The following is a 21631-nucleotide window of genomic DNA, read 5'->3' on the forward strand; positions in this document are numbered from 1 at the left end:
CCCCCAAATCTGAAATAATTGCATGTAAGTATCAATTTCAATAGATTAACAAGAAATTACGTAGGTGGTGAGCCAGAATGAGAAGTTGCTAGAGCCTTTCTGACAGCAGCGATACCTTCATTGTGTGGAATAACTGTATATAAGGATGAAACATCCATACTCACCAAAATACCATTCTCTACCATAGGTAGTGTATCAATGCATTGTAGAAAATCATTGGTATCCTTAAGGTAACTCCCTATATTCTTTACACAAACTTGAAGGAAACTATCCACATATTGTGCCACTTTAGCAATTGAATTATGAATAGTCCCATCTATTAACCTGGAAAATGTTCTGATACTCGAATTCTGTGAGGGCGGATCAAAAGTACTACTCTTTTTTGAATGTTACATTTTTGTCATCATCACAAGCAACATCATCAGAGAATCACTCTTTTAGTCTCAACTTGTGAGTAAATTTATATTTATCAACAGCCCACCTAAAGTCATTGAATTTTGTGGTGGGGACAAATGACAAGCCTCTCGAAAGGACACTAATTTCATTGTCACTCAATTTATAAGAAGAAAGATTGACTACCGATTCTTCTGCACCTTTGTCTGTTTTTTCTTTCCCTTTCTGTTTGCCTCCTTTGTTTAAAGGAAGATCTCCTATTTGTTAGAACCCCCCAGAAAATCCTGTTTTTGCCCCTGCCCACACAGGGTTGGTGTGACCCTGCCGAGGCCCCGTATGGCTTGGTGGGGGCCCCCACAACTTAGTTGCCCAGGGCCCCCACAAGCCTTAATCCTGCCCGGCTCTAGCCACACCCACACAGAACTGGCCACAGCTCCTTCCCTTCTTAGTATAGACTCTTGAACATTTTCAGATCCAGCCCATGTGGCTCTTAATCCAAACCTGGAGATGTCACTGTGCCATACACAATGAGTGAGGTGTTACTGTACCATATATGAGAGAGGTTTTACTGTGCCATAGTGTTTAGATTGAATGAGGTATTTTGTAATGCTGTACAGCATATACAGTAATGTGCGAGGTGTTCCTGTTCCATAAATAATGAGTGAGGTGTTACTGTGCATAAATAAATAGTGAGGTGTTACTGTGCATAAATAATTAGTGAGGTGTTAAGCTGGCCATACACCAGACAGACTTTCCACAAACCAACCAACTAGCTGGATGGTTGGAGGAAAGTTGGTCTGGTGTACGGACAGCTTTACTGTGTCATTAGTGACGTCAGTCTTACTGTGCCATAAGCAATGGTACAATATACTACAGTCACATGAGTGAGAGTGGGCTTTCTGTGGCATAAATAATGAGTGCGGTCTTAATATGCCATAAATCATGGGTGAGGTGTTACTGTGCAAAAAAGAATGGGCGACGTCTTAATATGCCAGAAATCATGGGTGACGTGTTACTGTGCAATAAATAATGAGCGAGATTTTACTGTGCCATAAATAACGAACAAAGTAATGGGAAAATATCTTATTTCATATGAATATTTTGTCTTAGATGAGTAAGATGGAAATTATATAATAAAACTAGCTGAAGTACATGGCGTTGCCCGGGTTTAAATCTTCAAGTTATTAAGTTTTATTATGTGATGGTGGCCTAATCCATCCAGTGGAAGACCCAGAACAGGCTCCATGGGTCAAAGTTCTGCCCGGCGCACTCCGCCGTGAGGTCCAACCAGGACCCCAACCACTCCATTAGGCATCCCAGACCAATTGCCACCCCTCTGTGAAGTTTTCATCAAAATCCATCCAGTGGAAGGCCCAGAACAGGCTCCACGGGTCAAAGTTCTGCCCAAGGTACACCAACGGGAGGTCCGACCGGTACCCTAACCACCCTAAAACCTGGCCAGGATCCAACTGGACCACCTTGCACTGGTTTTATCCCAATTGGTGCCGGGATGTCTGAATGCATAACTGGACAGACAAATAACCAAACAGAACAATTATTATTATATATAAGATATAGGGGCCTATTCATCATTGATAAATGGCCGCTAACCATGCAGAAACACTAGTTTCCACTTTCCGCATATTTTAGTTACCGGGCCATTCATCATCAGGGGTCAGATAGGACCCCCTGATATTCAGCAAACTTTGAAAAATGAAAGTTTTCGGAGTTTGCTTCTGAGAACAATTGCCAGTTTCAGTCAGCGCTTGCTCTCGTAGTCCCGCTTCTTTCTATGGGAAGGAGTTCCGGGGATGCGAAGAGAGATTCGAGCGGATCCCTCCGCCTCCTTCTCATGGACTCCTCCCCATCTATGCGCATGCCTCGCCCACCGGGGAGGAGGTACAGTAAGTAACGCAGCTACAACTGTAGCTGCGATACTAACCGAGGGGCCAGCAGCTTTTCGGAGCAGTTGTCCCAGCACCAGAGCAATGATTAATTGCTCCGGTGTAATCTATCACCCGTTGCCTGCCATACGGCCTCCGATGATGAATAGGCCCCATTTGTAGTTACACACCGCCGCTACTGAAGAGATAGGATTTATAATGCAGATATTCATTAATAAATCATATTTTATTTCTCTTTTTGCAGAGGAAAAACTGGAAAAGAAGATATTTTGTCTTGAGCGCTTTTACTATTAACTACTACAAATGTGAAAAGGTAATTTATGTTTCCTTATCGTCCAAGTATCCTCCTTGGAAAAACTTTGTGGTTACATATGGGGCCGGCTGCAGACGACACATGTGAAAAGAACATACTACTTCATATTGCACATATGCTTCATATTCACATTTACACAAAAAAGCCAACCCCCAATCCACTCATTTCTTTCCCCTAATAAACCAACAGACTCCAACATTTTGGCAAAACATCGCCCACTTCCAAGACAGTTTCCCTTTTGAAGTCCAAAAAATGCGACTGTCTCTCCAAAATCATTGTGAGGTATACTACTGTGAACTATACTTGCCTACTTTGAAAAAGCATTTCAGGGAGATTGAGAAAGCAACACCTATGAGCGCGGCGGTACAGTGGGCGTGTACTGCTACATCTGGGAGGCGTGTCATAAATCTGACTTATATCCACATGTAAACCAGCCCAAAAGCAGTTAGTAAGATCTATTTGTTGATGAAAACACACTGATACTTTTCAGAAAATGCATGTAACCATTGTGCTTTATAACCAATGCAGGGAAATTATACTAATGATTCCATTTGAATGTATATATCTCTGTTTTTTTTAATATAAAAGCTTCATAATGGGGCTAAGGTGCAATCAGGGAGATTACTAGACTCTTCAGGGAGACAGGGAGATTGCTACTATTCCAGGGAGTCTCCCTGACAATGAGGGAGAGTTGGCAAGTATGACGTGTAGTATGCCATAGACATGTGGCGTGTCAGTGGCGTGTCTATAATGGGTGCATGAATATATAATTAAAGTCTGCAATATACATAATTATGCAGAGAGAAACAATGGGAAGAGCCCTAATCCTGAGAGCGTATAATTTAAAAGGAATATGGAGAGTTAGGGGTAAATTTATTAAGAATCGTTTTGGTCCGATATTGCAAACATGGGGATAAATTGTAATTTTTCCAAACACAGGAATCTACTAAGAAAAAATCAGGGGTATTTTCTGTATCTTTAGAGGTGATCACGGACGATTGTGAAGTTAAATGCACCCAAAAATATAACCAGAAATGAATACGTACACCGACGTCTGAACACGGCAGTACTTTCCATAGACAGGACAGGAATACAATACAGGAACTTATAAAAAATTAGAATCACAGGGTGTAATAACACCAAACACGGTGTAAAGATAGAACTTACAAATAGACCCCCCTCCTGAGCAGCGTGTCTAGTAGAAACATAAACAGATCAGTGTGATCCGTGTATGTTTCTGCCTTTTGTTGTTAAAGAAACGGCATAACCAGCCCCGGGCTCATGAGGCTCTACTGCGGTAAGTGACAGAGACCGGAAGGCTTCTGTCATTCTCCGGGCCCGCAAGACAATCAGAGGCCACTCCACAGTTAGCTGATTGGCTGTGACCCATGTGCTGTTGACTGTCAGCCAATCAACAATAACTCCACAATAAAAAACAATAGTATAATTCTTATTTTCACACGACCAGGGGTGCAGGGAAGAGCCCCGAGCTTCAGCGTAAGCCTGGGGTGCTCAGGAGAGGGGGGACCACTTTCTTGAGGGGGGGTTCCCACTTCCCTAGAGATCCCCGGCTTGTGCTGACTAGCTTGGGGTGTTAATGCTTTGGCCGGGGAGACCCAGTGAAAGGGTCCCCTGGCTGTGACATTACACCCTGGCTAGATTTGAGCCCGGTCATGGTTTTAAATATATGTTTCCCCTATTTTTAAAACCAGCACTGGCTTTGGGAGCCCAGTGCTGGTTCCTAACATATGGGGTAACCCTACACATTTTTTCCCCGGATTTTTAGAACCAGGACTTGGTCAGGAGCCCGGGACTGGTTATGCTTTGGGAGGGGATACACACCGGCAGATGCACATGATATATCTGTGTCATAATTCCAGCAAATACAGGACCAGCAATCACAGTAAGCCATTATATGCGGCAGTAGGGCCATCCTGCCTGAGCTGAATCTTTTTATTTCAGATGTGTCACCATTCCAGAGCATTAGAGCAAGTCCGGGAGTCTGGGGGAGCAGCAGAATAATTTAGCACTGCCCTGGACATATATGTACATATTGGCCTCTATAGCAGCATATCCCTAACAGTGAATGTTTTCCAGATCTCCTAGTTGGTGCACAGGTTATTTATCACTGACTGATACATGTTAAAAGATCCACAGGTGGTGTTAATTATTTAATTTGTGATACTGTGAAGAACATGTAGCACTAGTAAAATTCTATTCTATTACTATTATCTATTGTGGTCATTGTGTGGGCTGGGTAGAGGGGGGTTTCCAGGCAGACGGAACCCCCCCCTGCGTTTGCCTATGGCAGGGACAGAGCTTTATCTCAAGTTCTGTTCCTGAAAGGGATTTTTGATAAATTCCTGTGGTATCAAGCTGTTTGATACATAAAATTATGCAGAAACTGCAGGTTTGAATTTGATGTATTGCTCTTATTTACTAAAAGCACAATGCAGGAGGGTTCACAGAACGCTCAGGCAAAGTGCTAATTAGAGCTGCAGATCACAGCCCCCATTATTATCAATGGGGACTATGATCTGACCCCTATGTACTAAACTCTAAAAAGCTAAGCTCTTTGGAGTATAGCCCGGTAGTTTACACCAACTTCAGATGGTGTAAACTGCTTTGAGCCTATGGAGGCTCCAGGAGCAGGAGAGAGATCTTACAATCACTTTCTCGCATCCCCTGGCCGGCTCCAGGAGCTGACACTGTGCGCATGCGTGTCCAAACTTTACATCATGCTCAACTCAGCGATGAGTTCTTCTCGAAGTCCGTGTCCCTTCGGCGGCCCAATTATAGATTGCCCCAATATAGCATTCCAAATCACCACTATATTAAGCTACAAGTAATGTTTCTTTTCAGGGGATAGAAAGGCCCCATAGTGACTTCATTCCATCCTATTCTCCCCCTTGGGCTCATTCGTACCTTTACATTTTGGATGATGTACTGTAATGTATCCAGATAAGCTGGCATTAAAGTTAATGCTTGGAAAATACCTGAAAAATATATTTACTCATTCTCAGCACCTTATAATGGAACAAACTGTGGTTGTGAACAATAGTATCTTGTAAGTTCTTATACATTCTCTTTAGGACCGGGAACCTCTACGTTGTATACATCTTAGGGATATTTTGAAGACCCATGAATGTCTAGTAAAGTCTGGGTAAGTACAGACTATTTTATATATTACTAGTTCCATGATCATAAAGCCTAAATAGTGCTCTGTACGGTGGTGATTAAAGCATACTGGCCTACATTTCATTTTTCTCCCCGGGAGGAGAAGCAGGTGGGTGGCGATGGGGGCGGGCCTGATTTTTTTTGTGTCATTAAGCCCTGCCCCTCATGGTAAATCACTGTGAATAGCGCATATTTAAATAGGGGGCGGAGCCAAATGACACAATTCTTGTAGAATCACTCCATTGAGCCCCGTCCCCTACTTGGAGACCACTGATTGCCTTGAAAATTCTCTCCATTCTGCCCACTTCAATAGGAAATGTGCAGGAATGCGGGAGAAGTGCCTACTCTACCAGGGGTTTGGGGGGTTACCCGAAAAATCAGGAGCCTCACGCGACTTCAGGGAGAGTAGGCATGTATGGATTAACGTGCACGTCACCGTCACACCATGTAGCTCATGTATAAAGAGCACTGTATGTAGACTGCAAGCAGGGGAGGTTTAAGAGAGGAGGGGGCCCATGTGCAGGCTCTGTGTGGGCACGTCTCCTCTCTGCCACGCAGCAGACTCTGGCATGTGCAGGTCTCCGGAAACATGGTGCCCACACCATGTTCCCGGTGACATCGCTACTGCACATATGCAAATCTCCAGCAGCTGCGCCATTTTCCCGGTGTTTAATTTCAGCTGCATGTTACCTGTTCTGAGGGGAGTTTCTGCTGCTTCATTCAGACATGACACTTAGGCCCCTATTTATTATTGTGCGGTGATAGCACAGATGTTCTGACATAGTATATCGCAACCATAGAAAATTAGTTATCACTGCAATTTACTGGGGTGGGGTGGTAAAACTAGTCTTACTGCTTCGGCGGCCAGACGTGATATACCTGCACATGGAAAAATACAATAATTAAAAATAGTTTATTAAACACTCTGAAGAGAAAAATGATTGGCTTAAATATACAGTATAAATATTTGTCTATGATATTTTTCGCTATTGCCATCATAAGGTGCAGTAGTTAAAGGAGGATTGCAGGAGTTCTCGTACCACCATATATGTACCTTGTTAAATAAGAATTGAAATGGCAGAGCGCTATGCATAGTATTTTTTTTACATTTTCCCAGTGCGAGGCTGGCCACGCCTCCTGGGTTTGGCCACGCCTCCAAGCACCCGGCCTCGTTCAGTTTTCGGCTGCCCTGAGCATCATTATCCAGTGCAGTGTATTCATTAGTAATGAAATCTCGGTGATCAGTTGCCTTCCTTCCTCCAATCCCATTTTTTCACTATTTAGCAAGTGACGAAAAACAAAGCTTTTCTATAAATCTGTATTGCAGCAAAAACTGGTGATACAGAATTACAGTTTGCGCAGGGTCTTTATAAATTGATACCTTAGTGTGGTATGTTGCATGTTCATTATCAATTTGCTTACTGTATAGGAAAACTCAGCATCATTATAAGTACTAGCAGTTTTGCACCAGTCATACGCCAGCCGGGCGCTGCAAGATTCTCTCCTCCTGGTCCGTATCGTCTCAGACTCCAGTGGTGGGAGTAATTGGGGTGAGGGGGGCTGGGAGCCGCAGGCATGGAAGGGATATGTTGCCCTGGATTATTACCTTGTATATAGATAGTTTGTTCACTAGCACAGCTAGTACACATGGTGTATACAGGTACTCAATATAAAGTATTTCATCATTATTAACCCGGATCACAAAGTGATTAAATAAATCTGTATATATATATATATATATATATATATATATATATAAAACATGATACAATTCCGAATAGGTCCACACTCACGTCTTCACAAACACTTTGCTGGGGTAGCTTACCCAAAAGGGAGTCACATAAACACCCATAAAAGACAAACATTTAAAAAAAATGGGGTGCACTCACTTTCGGTCCAAACTTGGGACCGAAACGTCGATATGATGTGAAACCTGCTATGTCATAAATTATAATAAAGGATTTTTATTCAAAAGACTGGTGAGTGCACCCAATTTTTTACAATTTTTTTTATATATATATTAGAGATGAGCAGTTCGGATTCTGTGGAATCCGAACCGCTCCGAACATAGGGGATCCGAGTCCACCCAAACCCTGTTCGGGTGTTCCCCGCCTGACTCGGATTCCCCGTTCGGGGCCGAGCGGCGGCCGCCTGATGTCGGATTCTCGCTAGTGTAGGGCAGACCGCTGTGATAGCGGTCTGCTCTACACAGAACAAACACACAGCCGCCAGCACAGACTCACACAGACTCTCATTGGCTGCTGCACGGAGGGAGCCGGCTGGAGCTTCCAGCTCCCTCCTCGTCACGTGGCAGCAGAGCGGACGGCGGCTGGAGCGGAGATACAGGTAGGTTTTTTTTTTTTCATGTATGTATGGGGGCCTGCTAATGGAGAGGCCTGCTACTGGGGGGGGCCTACTACTGGGGGCCAGCTTATGGGGGCATACTACTGGGGGCCTGCTAATAGGGGGGGCATACTACTGGGGGGCATACTACTGGGGGCTTGCTTATGGGGGCATACTACTGGGGGGGCCTACTACTGGGGGGCATACTACTGGGGGCCTGCTAATGGGGGCATACTACTGGGGGGGTATACTACTGGGGGCCTGCTTATGGGGGCATACTACTGGGGGGGCATACTACTGGGGGCCTGCTAATGGGGGGCATACTACTGGGGGGGCAAACTACTGGGGGCCTGCTAATGGGGGGCATACTACTGGGGGGGCATACTACTACTGGGGCACTGCATAGGGGGCACCACTACTGGGGACATTGTGTAAGGGACACCACTGCTGGGGGCATTGTGTAAGGGACACCACTGCTGGGGGCATTGTGTATTGTATTGTATTGTATTGTATTGTATTGTATTGTATTTATTGTTGTCATCAGCAAAACAAGTTTGACAGACGAAATTACATTGCACTTTTTTAAAACAGTGAATAGCAATCCATGGTAAAGGTTATCACAAACAATTTCACAAAAATAATAAAATTAAAATTAACTAAAGAGATACAATCATAGCATTCAACATGCGCACAGCAGATGGAAGAAAACTAACCCTCAAGCGACTCGTACGTGCCCGAAGTACTCTAAACCGCTTTAAAGATGGGAGCTTATCAAAAAATTCATGAAATGGATGGCTTGGATCCGATATGATACCTTTGGTTCTCTTTAGAACCCTAAGCCCATAAACATCATGAATAGTTGGCAACTGCACGCCAATGATTTTGCTGGCGGTCCTAACAACCCGTTCCAGTGCACTTCTTTCACTCGCTGTGCAGTTGCCATACCAGATAATGATACCAAACGTCAGAATGCTCTCAATTGAGCATCTGTAAAAGTTTAGCATAGTTACTTTGCTAACTCCCGAGGCCCTCAAACGTCTTAGGAAAAACAAACGCTGTTGCGCCTTTTTAATTAGGGACAGTGTATTTAAAGACCATGTCAAATCTGCCACAACCTGGATACCCAGAAATTTAAAAGACTCAACTATATCAACATCCTGGTTGTTAATAGACACTGGCAATTTCTGCTCTAAACATCTTCTACGAAAATCAATTACCAGTTCTTTTGTCTTGTCACCATTTAGGAGCAAGTGATTATCACCACTCCAAGAAACCAAATTTTTGATCTCTTTCCTATAATGGGACTCATCATTCCTGCTAATTAACCCAACGACTGCAATATCATCAGCAAATTTGATGATTTTCACAGAATCAGAAGTCGACACGCAGTCGTGGGTAAATAGCGAGTATAATAGGGGGCTGAGAACACAACCCTGGGGAACACCAGTCTTAATCAACACTTCCCCCGACACAGCACCTCCAATTCGAACTACTTGTGGTCTATCAGTTAAAAAGTTTAAAACCCAGTTACAAATAGACCCACTTAACCCCAAGTCAAACAACTTAGATGTTAGTGAGACGGGAATAACCGTATTAAAAGCAGAACTAAAATCAACAAAGAGTATCCGAACATAAGAATCGCTCACTTCCAAATGAGCTAAAATAGAGTGAAGTGCTGTAAGTACCGCATCATCAAAAGATTGAATATGTCCTAATACCAGCCTTTCAAAGCATTTCATTATCAATGAAGTTAGTGCAATTGGGCGATAATCATTAAGGCATTTTACTACCCCCCCATTTTACTACCCCCTTTTTTGGAACTGGAACAATATTTGCCTTCTTAAAACATCTCGGCATAGTGTAAGGGACACTATTGCTGTGGGCATTGTATAAGTGGCACTACTACTGTGGGCATTGTATAAGGGGCATTACTACTGTGGGCTTTGTGTATAAGGGTCACTACTGTGGGCATTGTGTAAAAGGGGCACTACTGTGGGCATTGTGTAAAAAGGTCACTACTGTGGGCATTGTGTAAAAGGGGCACTACTGTGGGCATTGTGTAAAAGGGTCACTACTGTGGGCATTGTGTAAAAGGGGCACTACTGTGTGTCATGACATAAATAAGAGACACTACTTTATGGTGTAATGTGAATCAGGGGCACTATGTGCAGTTTAATGTGAATAAGATTGTGCACTGTGACTCCTTGGGCCGTAGCCCACTATGTAAACAAGTACTGTGACTCTGCTGGCCGTACCCCACTGGGTGGGTGCACTACTTTTTATTTCTGTCACTGCTGTGTGGCAATGTTTCATAGATGTGCTTTATACTGTGGTGTCTGTGTCGTTGTGCCGCTGCTTTGCCGCTTGGTAACCAGTCAGCTCACTGCAACCTTTGGCCAATAATGTTGAAAACAATATTATAAGCTGTGAGGTGTTCTAAATTGACTGGAAATTAATGTTATTGAGGTTAATAATACTCTAGGAAGAAAAAAAGACCAATTTATGTGATTTTAGCTTTTTTTGTCAATCTTTGTAAAAAAATCCAAATCCAAGTCACCGCAGTTTGGCAAATCCAAATCCGGACGACGAATTAGAACCAAATCCAAATCCGGCAAAAATGGTCCGGCGCACATCCCTAATATATATATACAGCCAGCCATCCATCGACAGCAGCATTCGTCGGAATTTCAACGTTTCGGGTTTATTCCAACCCTTCCTGATGAAGGGTTGGAATAAACCCAAAACGTTGAGACACACCCGTGTGTCGTTATTTACCTTTTCAAATTCCGACGAGTGCCGCTGTCAATGGATGTATGTTGTTGTTTTCTCGCTGGCACCCCGGTCTTTACCTTTGGAGGAGGGAGTGCCGACTCGATGGACCCTATGTGTATATATATATATATATATGTATATATATATATATATATGTGTGTCAGCATATTTTCTATCAGTTTCTGCGATTACACCGTAGGAAGATTCATTGCTGTTACATTACAATGAACACGTATAGCATGGAGCTTTCGTTCTCTACAGTTCTCATGTCAGTATATAAACCACAGCACACCGGATGTCACAGCGGAACTTCCTCACCTTTCTGTACCAGTGAGAAACCCAAACCCTCAGCAGCGCGCTAGACAGCCAGGCCACACCCAGCATGGCTGCCAACCCTCACTGAATGTACTGACAATAAAAATGTATATACGTAACTGGTACGACTCAGCTAAGGGTCCTGCATCTCATCAGCCACATCTGGTGACTACCTTCAACCACACATAAAATACTGTACAGTCATTAATAAATAAGCTATGTCTGGCAAATTATGACTTAGCCAGCTAAGGCTAAGACTTCTGGATGCAAAAGGGTTAAATGATGACACTGCTTTAATGGGTCTGTTCTTTTGCAGTTTTTCCAAAATATCAAATGTCTCTTAGAGTCTGTGAATGGACTGTAGTCAGTGTCACACGTTCCATCTAGTGGTGACGTGTGGGGATCCCCAGCCAGGAAAACCACAGTGATTCTGTGCAATGAGATATGGGGAAAGATCTGATGTTGTCACCAGTGACCACTCTCTACACTGTGTACTAGTTTTTGTGGGACATTATATGATGTTTAGTAAATGTGTAACCTGCAGGTTATCATCCAGCGCAAAGATACATCACGCATTAAGTTTATGTAAATGCAAAATTTCGATGTCTTAAATAACGTATTTCAAATTTCATATAACCTCATATAACTTGAAATAACAGAGCCGTAACTAGACTTTTTGGTGCCCTGGGCCAGAAATAGCATTGGCACCCCCCACCCATTTGTCAAATAGAGACATAAGATGCTTGCCTGAAAAAGGGGTGGGGCCTCAAGGGGAAGGGGCATGACAAATATGATTTGTCCTGCATGATAATGAAGGGGTACCAATCCAGTTGTACCACTGTTATCCAGCTGACACTGCCAAATACATTGTGTATCCAATGACTGCAGTGATGATACACAATAATAATGCAGTATAACTCCCCAGCTGTAGAGGTAGGAGAGCGCTGGTGAAGCTGCACCTGCAGCAGGATTTGTGCATCAGAACAGCCGTGCACAAGCCTGGAGTTGGCAGTGTAGATCACCGACTGAAGGTATAGAAAGAGTGCTGCTTGTAGTGTATATGCAGCAAATATCAGGGAGGTTCATGTATGTACCCTGCACCGGGCAGCTGAACTCACTGGCAAAGGTACTTAAGGTCATAGGTTTGAGTCCCGGGTATGACAGTATTTTGAAATGTGTGTGTTAAATAAAAGAGGATGTGACTGAAGGTGCTTGGGGAGGTGGCCAAATGGAGGGGGGTTGGCCAGGAAGGTGATGGCCGTCGCTGATTGGCTGGCGGCTCCGGGTATTGACAGTTTTCACGTGGGATCTCCAGTCATTAGCTGGGTAGCAGTATATGTGGTCACACATACATCACTACAGTACGAACTGGTCCGGGTGTCGTTTTACTATTTTGAAAAAAAACCCGGATACTACGGAGATCAAGACAGGTGAGTATAGGAATTTGTTTTACAGGTAACCCATTGGATTACTACTTGGAGAAGGGGACCGAACAGCTGGCAGCAGGTAAGTATGAGAGTGTGGTAGGTATGTAATACAATTTTACTTACTACGGTGTGTATGTCTTGTGGTTTTTTAACTATTTTTTTTATAGTGGGAGCTCGGGTGCTGGCCGCCTGCTGGCACCTGTAGTTCCACAAGTGCCAAAGGGCAGGCACACTGGCACCTGTAGTTCTATGTAAAAAACAATAGTTTAATAATATTTTCAACACTATTATCCCTGCATCCACCACCCAGGGGTGCAGGCAAGAGCCCTAGACTTCTGCTTAAGTCTGGGGTGCTCGGGAGAGGGGGGAACCCTTTATTAGAGGAGTCCCCACCTCGCCTGAGATCCTCAGCTTGGGCTGACCGGATTGGAGTGATAATCCTTTGGCCAGGGTGACCCGGTAAAGGGGTCCCCTGGCTGTGGCATTAGACCCCGGCCATATTTGATCTCAGTGTTGGTTTTAAAAATACAGAGAACCCTGCGCAATTTCCCCTCCCCTATTTTTAAAACCAGGACTGGCTCAGCAGCCCAGTGTTGGTTCCTGAAGCACGGGGGAACCCTTCTCATTTTTTACCCCGTATTTTTAGGAACTGGCTGAGGCGCCCGGGGCTGGTTATGCTTTTTTATCGGGGGAGAGGCCCTACGTCACTTTTTTTCACACTTAATCGTTTTTTTACATTAAAAACACACAAGCAGCTTTCACATATCTCACTGATATATGCAGGCTTCTTGTTTGGGAGAGTTTGGCTGCGGTCAGACACTTGGAACTCGGGGGCGAAATCTTGATTACTTACACCAGAGCCGGCCCTAGCCAATTCAGTGCCCTAGGCAAAATGTTGGCTGATGCCCCCTAGCATGTATTATTTTATCTATCTATCTATCTATCTATCTATCTATCTATCTATCTATCTATCTATACGTAATAAAAGGCCGGCACCCCACCTTGCAGTTCCACCAGCCCCATTCCCCCAGACCCAGTGCATGTCTCAGCCTTCCCCCCCAGCCCCAGTGCATGTCTCAGCCTTCCCCCCCAACCCCAGTGCGTGTCTCAGCCTTCCCCCCCAGCCCCAGTGCATGTCTCAGCCTCCCCGCCCCAGAGTGTGTCTCAGCCTTGCATCCTCCCAATCCCATACCAGCGCAGCCGCCGCCACTTGGCTGCTTCTTCTCCGCGGCTCCTCTCGATACTCTCCTTCCAGCAGCCCGACCCCTTGTTATGACACGGCGCGCATGACGTCACACGCGCCGTGTCATAACAAGGGGCCGGCCCGCGGCGAGTGGCTGTTATGTTGGTGGAGCCGGAGCTGTCGAAGCGGGCCCGCTCCAACTCCAACCATTTAAATAATGGGAACGGGTCGGCGGGCAGCTGCGCTGTAGGATGCAGGCGGCCACGTGCCCCTGCACCACAGCGGGCCCCGGTGCAAGGCATCGGCTGCACCGCCGCTAGTTCCGCCCCTGTCCTGTCCTGTAGCCAGAATGAGCTTCTGTGCAGAAGCTCATTCTGACCGGTCAAAGTCACCTAACCGGCTGACAGGTGCGCTGCCAGGTCGGAGAGGAGCTCCGATCGCGGCAGCAGCGTGTGGGAGGCAGCGGCAGAGCCTTGAATGTCCCTAGGCATTCAAGTCGCCCCTAGGCATTAGCTTATCATGCCTATGCGTAGGGCCGGCTCTGACATACACCATCGAAAACACGATCTCAGTTAAACAGGGGTCTTGGTAAATGTGAGTGTTTCAGAAGCCTAAAATCACCCGAGTTTCAGCGATGCAAATTAAGTTTCTAATAGGCAAAATTTGATCAGACACAAATCTTAGTAAATTTACTCCTTAATCTTAAATAATTTATCCTCTTAATGTGCATTGATTAGTCCCCATTGAATTGAGGTTGGTTGTGTTATAGGGATTCCTGAGCATGAATTTACAGAGATGGTATGATTGACCGATTCTCCAGTAACAAAGTTGCTGATCTAGGTTATATAAATATACAGAAAGGAGGTTTTAACTTCCGCTCTGATATGGAACCTACATATAATAAAGTAACGCATGCCCTCTAGTGGCACAAAAAGCAAACTGACATATATTGATTGTTAAAGTGAGCATATACCGATCTTAGGCAAAATAATAGCTACTATTGCGGCAAGTGCAGAGATTTTGTCGATTTAGTTGCAAGATTTAAAGCAGCAAAAAGCTTGCGGTCACATTCTTTTATATGGTCTCAGAACTTATTGGTAACTTACATTTGAATTCCTGTAAATAAGATCTGTATAAATATATACATGAAGTTTTTTATGTCATTGCTTAGAATTTCTGACATCTGACATCATCCTTTCAGTGCATTATATTAAGGAAACTTATTTATTATAAGGAATAATCAACCATGAAATAAAATATTATGGATTTTAGCAGAGCCGTAACTAGACTTTTTGGTGCCCTGTACCAGAAAGAGCATTGGCGCAACACCCCTCCCCTATTATTTTTCCAATAGGGACATAAGAAACACACCCAAAAAAGGGCCAAGGCCTCATGGGGAAGGGCCAAGGAAGAGATAGGGGAGTCCAGGAGCTGCTGGGGATAAAAGAAGAGGAAGCTACAAGTGATAATAATAATAAACAGAAAGTTGACAGGCTGAAATAGCGCCCCCTGCCCTGCGGTGCCTGGTCACACTACCCTAGTTACGGCCCTGGATTTTAGAACACACTTCAGTGTTGCGCATTTATGTAGTTATAGAACTTTTGGTGACTTTGTTTTAATGGTAAGTTATGATTTACAGTACGGGTAGATTACCTCTTATAGGGTGGCATGATGGTACCGAGGCACAGCAGTTAGCGTGGCTACCACAGAGTGTCGGGGGCCATGGGCTCTATTACAACCAGCACACTATAGGGCCCCCAATAATTAACATTCTGTTTTGCTGCAAGCCCAAGAGCAATTCAACGTTTCTGGGGGGTTGGTAGCAAATGCATTCACCTAAGTGCCCGGGAGCTAGCTATTCAATTACTTCCCACGACTGCCAATATTTTGTGTGAGAATGCGCGTGATGATCTGCGTTACTCAGCTTCTACCGTGCTAAGTGCATCGTGCGATGCAGTTACAGTGTCCTCGTGACCAGCCCCCAAGCCCTACTTAATGCGATAAATGTATCCTCGTGACTAGTCACAGGAATTAATTGAATAGCTCCCGGGCATTTAAATCGCCGCCTTCGTGTCCAACAGCTGTGAAGCCATGGATTCAGCTACAGATGTGTTGGCTTTTTCTCACACCAAGTTCTGTTGCGCTTCATCTGTGACTTTGTGTTTAAAACGAATTCCTGTGTGGTTAAAGTTGCAGCGTAGCACATTGTGAGTGGTGCCACGAAGAAGACACAAAACATCCTTTGCTGGGGGTGAGAATGTTGCTTTCTGCAATTTATATAAAAAATAGATGCAAAAAAATAATTCCTCATTATTTTTATTTTTTTTCATTATGTATTTATTCGTTGTTGTCCTGACAGAAAGGAGATAAGGTGGGAAGGATTTTGACATGTGGCCCCGGCCCCTTCTTAATTTCTTGTATGACAGGCAGTTTGAAGGCTCTGAGGCCCTGAGTCAGAGCCGGACGCTCTGACAGAGCGCTCGCTCTGAACAAGGGCGTCTTTTTTTTTTTATGGAGCGGCCTCCTGGCCGCTCGCATTGCTGTGGGTTACCACCCACAGCTAATGCGAGCAGCCAGGATGATGGTTGCGATGGTCAAGACCATCGCGACCATTGGGCTTGCGACGAGACCCTTGTGGTAGGGTCTCGTGGCCGCAAGCCCCAGAGAGCTTTCGGCTCAAGCAGAGCCGAAAGCTCTCCCACTGACTTCACTTGTGATGTCAGTGGGGCCGCCCCCAAACGGTAGGCGTTCTCATGGGACATCGACAGCACGCCCCCTTTGGTGCGAGACCCGGAGCGACGGCTTGCCCGTCGCTATCCGGGTATCACGCATGCACATGACGGAGGCGGCTCTGTCGTGTGCATGCGCTCTGGGCCACCATCGACCCGGTTGCGAGCGCTCGGCGTTTGCGACCGGGTCTGAATCAGGCCCTGAGTCCGATGTTATTCACCACTTGACTAAGTGCAGGGGAGTCGCAGATGCACAGTGAAGCATGTGCCAAACATGGCGAGTCAGCCCCCTCCTGGTTAGCGGGCTCCAAGCAGATAGGGCAGAGCCAGCCCTAGGCATAGACATAATAAGCTAATGCCTAGGGGCGACTTGATTGCCTAGGGGCATTCAAGGCTCTGCCGCTGCCTCCCACACGCCACTGCCGCGATCGGAGCTCCGCTCCGACCTAGCAGCGCACCTGTCAGCCGGTCAGGTGACTTTGACCGGTCAGACTGAGCTTCTGCACAGAAGCTCATTCTGGCTACAGGACAGGGGTGGAACTAGCGGCGGTGCAGACGGTGCCTTGCACCGGGGCCTGCTGTGGTGCAGGGACCCGTGGCCGCCTGCATCCGACAGCGCCGCTGCCCACCGAGACACGCACTGGAGCTGGGGGGAGGAAGGCTGAGACACACTGGAGCTGGGGGGGGAGGCTAAGACATGCACTGGGGCAGGGGGGGAGGCTAAGACATGCACTGGGGCTCGGGGGGATGGCTGAGACACACTGGGGCTGGGGGGAGAAGGCAAGGCTGAGTCACACTCTGGGGCTTGGGGGAAGAAAGAGGCTGACACTCTGGGGGTGGGGGGAAAGAGGCTGATACACTGGGGCTGGGAAACATGCTGAAGGGGAGAATGATGCTGACACACCCTGGGGCTGGGGGGAGAATGAGGCTGACACAGTGGGGGAATGGTGCCGAGAGACAAGGGAATGGGGCTGAGACACTCACTAGGTCTGGGGGAATGGGGCTGGTGGAACTGCAAGGTGGGGTGCCGGCCTTTTATTACGTGTATATATATATATATATATATATATATATAGATAGATAGATAGATGGATGGATAGATTTTATATATATATATATATATATATTAGGGGTGTGCACCGGACACTTTTCGTGTTTTGTGTTTTGGTTTTGGATCTGGATCTTTCTTCGTGTTTTGGATCTGGATTGGTTTTGCCAAAACCACCCTTCCGTGTTTTGGGTTCTGGGTTTTGTGTTTTGGATCTGGATTTTTTCTTAAAAAATAAAAAAAAACCGCTAAAATCACATAAATGGGCCTTTTTTTGTTCCTACGCTATTAATAACCCCAATAACATTAATTTCCACTCATTTCCACTCTATTCTGAACACCTCACACCTCACAATATTGTTTTTAGGCCAAAAGGTTGTACCGAGGAAGCTGGATGACTATGCTAAGCGACACAAGGGGGCGGCACAAACACGTGGCCCATCTAGGAGTGGCACTGCAGTGGCAGACAGGAAGCCAATCAGCGTTATGGTGCCCATTTGCATGTAGCACGAACCCGGGAGATCCGTGCTACATGCATCTGTGTGATTGGCACAGAGCAATGACAGGTCCGTGAGACCCGTCTGTGCTGCTGTGGTAAAAAAAAAAAAAAAAAACCTGTGTAAAAAAAGAAAAAAATGGCGTGCACCCCCCCAAAAAAGAGCAACCAGCCCCGGGCATTAGTAACCCAGTGCTGGGTGTGCTTAAATACAGGGGACAAACGACGTAGGGGTCCCCTGTACTTAAGCACAACCAGCACCGGGCTAGTCAGAACCAGCGCTGGTTGCCAAAATACGGGGGACAAACGACGTAGGGGTCCCCTGTATTCTGCGCAACCAGCTCTGGGCTCTGATCCGGTCCTGGTTCTGGAAATATAGGGGACAAAAAATGAGTAGGGTTCCCCTGTATGTTCCAGAACCAGCACTGGACTTTTTCTAGCGGGGGGCTGATGCCACAGCCAGGGGAGCCCTTTCACCGGGCCCCCCAGCCGCAGCATCAACCCTGACCGCTAGTCAGCCCAGGCCGGGGATCCCTGGAGAGCTGGGGACCCCCCCAATAAAGGGGTCACCCTCTCCAGGGCACCCCAGGCCCAGGCTGATAGCCCGGGGCTATCCCCGCCACCCCTGGTGGCGGTGGGTGGCGGGTTGATTGTGTGGTGTGGTGTAAATAAAGAATATCAAACATTGTCTTTACAAGTAGAACTGCAAGTCCCAGCTAGCCTGCCCCGCATGCTGGTACTTGGAGAACCACAAGTACCAGCATGCAGGGCATTAAGGGCCCACTAGTACCTGTAGTTCACCTGTAAAAAAAATGTTTAAAAAAACACAGGACACACACACCGTGACAGTATAAGTTTATTAAACATACATACACACACACACATGTACACATACTCACCTATGTAACCTGTAGCATCGGTCCACTTGTCCGGTAAAGTATCCCTAGGGGACCTGTGAAAAAAAACATACTCACCATCTCCTATGCGAGGTTCTGTCCTCTTCGTTCCAAAGTAGGCATCCCCGGACTTGGCAAAAAAAAAAAACGAAAACGCGATCCACGAACTTAGTACCGTTCTATAGAACGGTACTTCCCGAATGAGAGCTTAGCGGCGGGGTATCACCATGGAAACCCCGCTGCTAAGCGTTCATTGGCTGAGAGAGGTCATCTCCCGTCTCTCAGCCAATGAACGGCTCCCTCCATTGTAGTCAATGGTGGGAACCGCAGGGTAAACTTTAATAACCTTGCGGCTCCCAGCATTGACTACAATGGAGGGAGCCGTTCATTGGCTGAGAGAGACGGGAGATGGCCTCTCTCAGCCAATGAACGCTTAGCAGCGGGGTTTCCATGGTGATACCCCGCCGCTAAGCTCTCATTCGGGAAGTACCGTTCTATAGAACGGTACTAAGTTCGTGGATCGCGTTTTCGTTTTTTTTTTTTTGCCAAGTCCGGGGATGCCTACTTTGGAACGAAGAGGACAGAACCTCGCATAGGAGATGGTGAGTATGTTTTTTTTCACAGGTCCCCTATGGATACTTTACCGGACAAGTGGACCGATGCTACAGGGTTACATAGGTGAGTATGTGTACATGTGTGTGTGTGTGTGTGTGTGTATGTATGTTTAATAAACTTATACTGTCACGGTGTGTGTGTCCTGTGTTTTTTTTAAACATTTTTTTACAGGTGAACTACAGGTACTAGTGGGCCCTTAATGCCCTGCATGCTGGTACTTGTGGTTCTCCAAGTACCAGCATGCGGGGCAGGCTTGCTGGGACTTGCAGTTCTACTTGTAAAGACAATGTTTGATATTCTTTATTTACACCACACCACACAATCAACCCGCCACCCACCGCCACCAGGGGTGGCGGGGATAGCCCCTGGCTATCAGCCTGGGCCTGGGGTGCCCTGGAGAGGGTGACCCCTTTATTGGGGGGGTCCCCAGCTCTCCAGGGATCCCCGGCCTGGGCTGACTAGCGGTCAGGGCTGATGCTGCGGCTGGGGGGCCCGGTGAAAGGGCTCCCCTGGCTGTGGCATCAGCCCCCCGCTAGAAAAAGTCCAGTGCTGGTTCTGGAACATACAGGGGAACCCTACTCATTTTTTTCCCCTGTATTTCCAGAACCAGGACCGGATCAGAGCCCAGAGCTGGTTGCGCAGAATACGGGGGACCCCTACGTCGTTTGTCCCCCGTATTTTGGCAACCAGCTCTGGTTCTGACTAGCCCGGTGCTGGTTGTGTTTAAGTACAGGGGACCCCTATGTCGTTTGTCCCCTGTATTTAAGCACACCCAGCACTGGGTCACTAATGCCCGGGGCTGGTTGCTCTTTTTTTGGGGGGGGGGGCACGCCATTTTTTTCTCTTTTTACACAGGTTTTTTTTTTTTATATTTACCACAGCAGCACAGACGGGTCTCACGGACCCGTTAGTGCTCTGTGTCAATGACACAGATGCAAGTAGCACGGATCTCCTGGTCCGTGCGTGCATCTGTGTCATTGAAATACACAGCAGCACAGACGGGTCTCACTGACCCATCTGTGCTCTGTGTCACTGTCAATCACACAGATGCATGTAGCACGGATCTCACGAGTCCGTACTACATGCAAATGAGCACCATAATGCTGATTGGCTGAGAGCCGTGACAGACGGCTCTGTCAGCCAATCAGCACTTTGCCCATTAAAGGCAAAGGCATTTTTTTTTAAATGGCCGCTCGAGGCAAAACCTCGAGATCCGACAGCAGATCTCGAGGTTTTGCCTCGGGAGAGGGATCCGGGGCAGACAGGGAGATCCGAGCTTGGGCTCGGATCGCCCCGGATCCCCGAAGTTCGGGTGGGTTCGGTTCTCAGGGAACCGAACCCGCTCATCCCTAATATATATATATATATATATAAAATACTACATGCTAGGGGGCATCAGCCAAAATTTTGCCTAGGGCACCGAATTGGCTAGGGCCGGCTCTGGGTATTGGGAAAGAGATCAGTGGGAGATGGGGCAGGAGAACAGGGGAAGGGATGTTATCAGAATGGAGAACGTATTGGAGAAATAGAGATATGCAAACTGCAGAGCTGATGATTGCAAGGAGGGGAAGTGGGCAAGTGGGGCATGAAAAAGTCTGCATGGGACGACGTAAAGGAATCAACATGGGGTGGGGGCAGGTACAAGGGGGCCTAGTATGGGTATTGTAAAGGGGAGTGATACAGGGGAAATGCATGGGAGGGCAACTGCATGAAGAAGAGGGGCTTTAGGGCATTTGTGCAGGAGGAAGGGGGATGAGTTGGGGGAAAGAGCATAAACATTTACATTGGGGTAGAAGTGTATTGGTGAAAGCTGAAAATAAGAAATAGGAAGACTGATGTGGGAAAGCTAAAGCTGGAGAGCTGAAAAGATGAGGAAGACCAGATTTTTTTTTAAAAATAATATTCTTATTGAGGCTTTGTACAAATAAACATCCAATCACCAATGAAAACACATTGGAAATCATTATGACATAGAAGTGTTGTATTCTGAACATAGGATTAGATCAGCTTTATAATACAA

The 21631-nt window shown here is 46.3% G+C and overlaps 1 protein-coding gene across 1 annotated transcript in view; it reads left to right on the forward strand.

Moving 5' to 3' along the window:
* The window catches only part of PLEKHA2 (pleckstrin homology domain containing A2), a 93969-nt gene that overhangs the window by 50683 nt on the left and 21655 nt on the right, over window positions 1-21631 (forward strand). Inside the window, exons 8-9 of the mRNA XM_088480459.1 lie at window positions 2542-2610; window positions 5703-5773. Of these exons, the coding sequence (XP_088336585.1) occupies window positions 2542-2610; window positions 5703-5773 (140 nt within the window). The remainder of the gene's footprint in view (window positions 1-2541; window positions 2611-5702; window positions 5774-21631) is intronic.

Source organism: Taudactylus pleione, unplaced genomic scaffold (assembly GCF_031769625.1).
Source record: "Taudactylus pleione unplaced genomic scaffold, aTauple2 ptg000253l, whole genome shotgun sequence".
In the NCBI taxonomy this organism is placed as follows: Eukaryota; Metazoa; Chordata; class Amphibia; order Anura; family Myobatrachidae; genus Taudactylus; species Taudactylus pleione.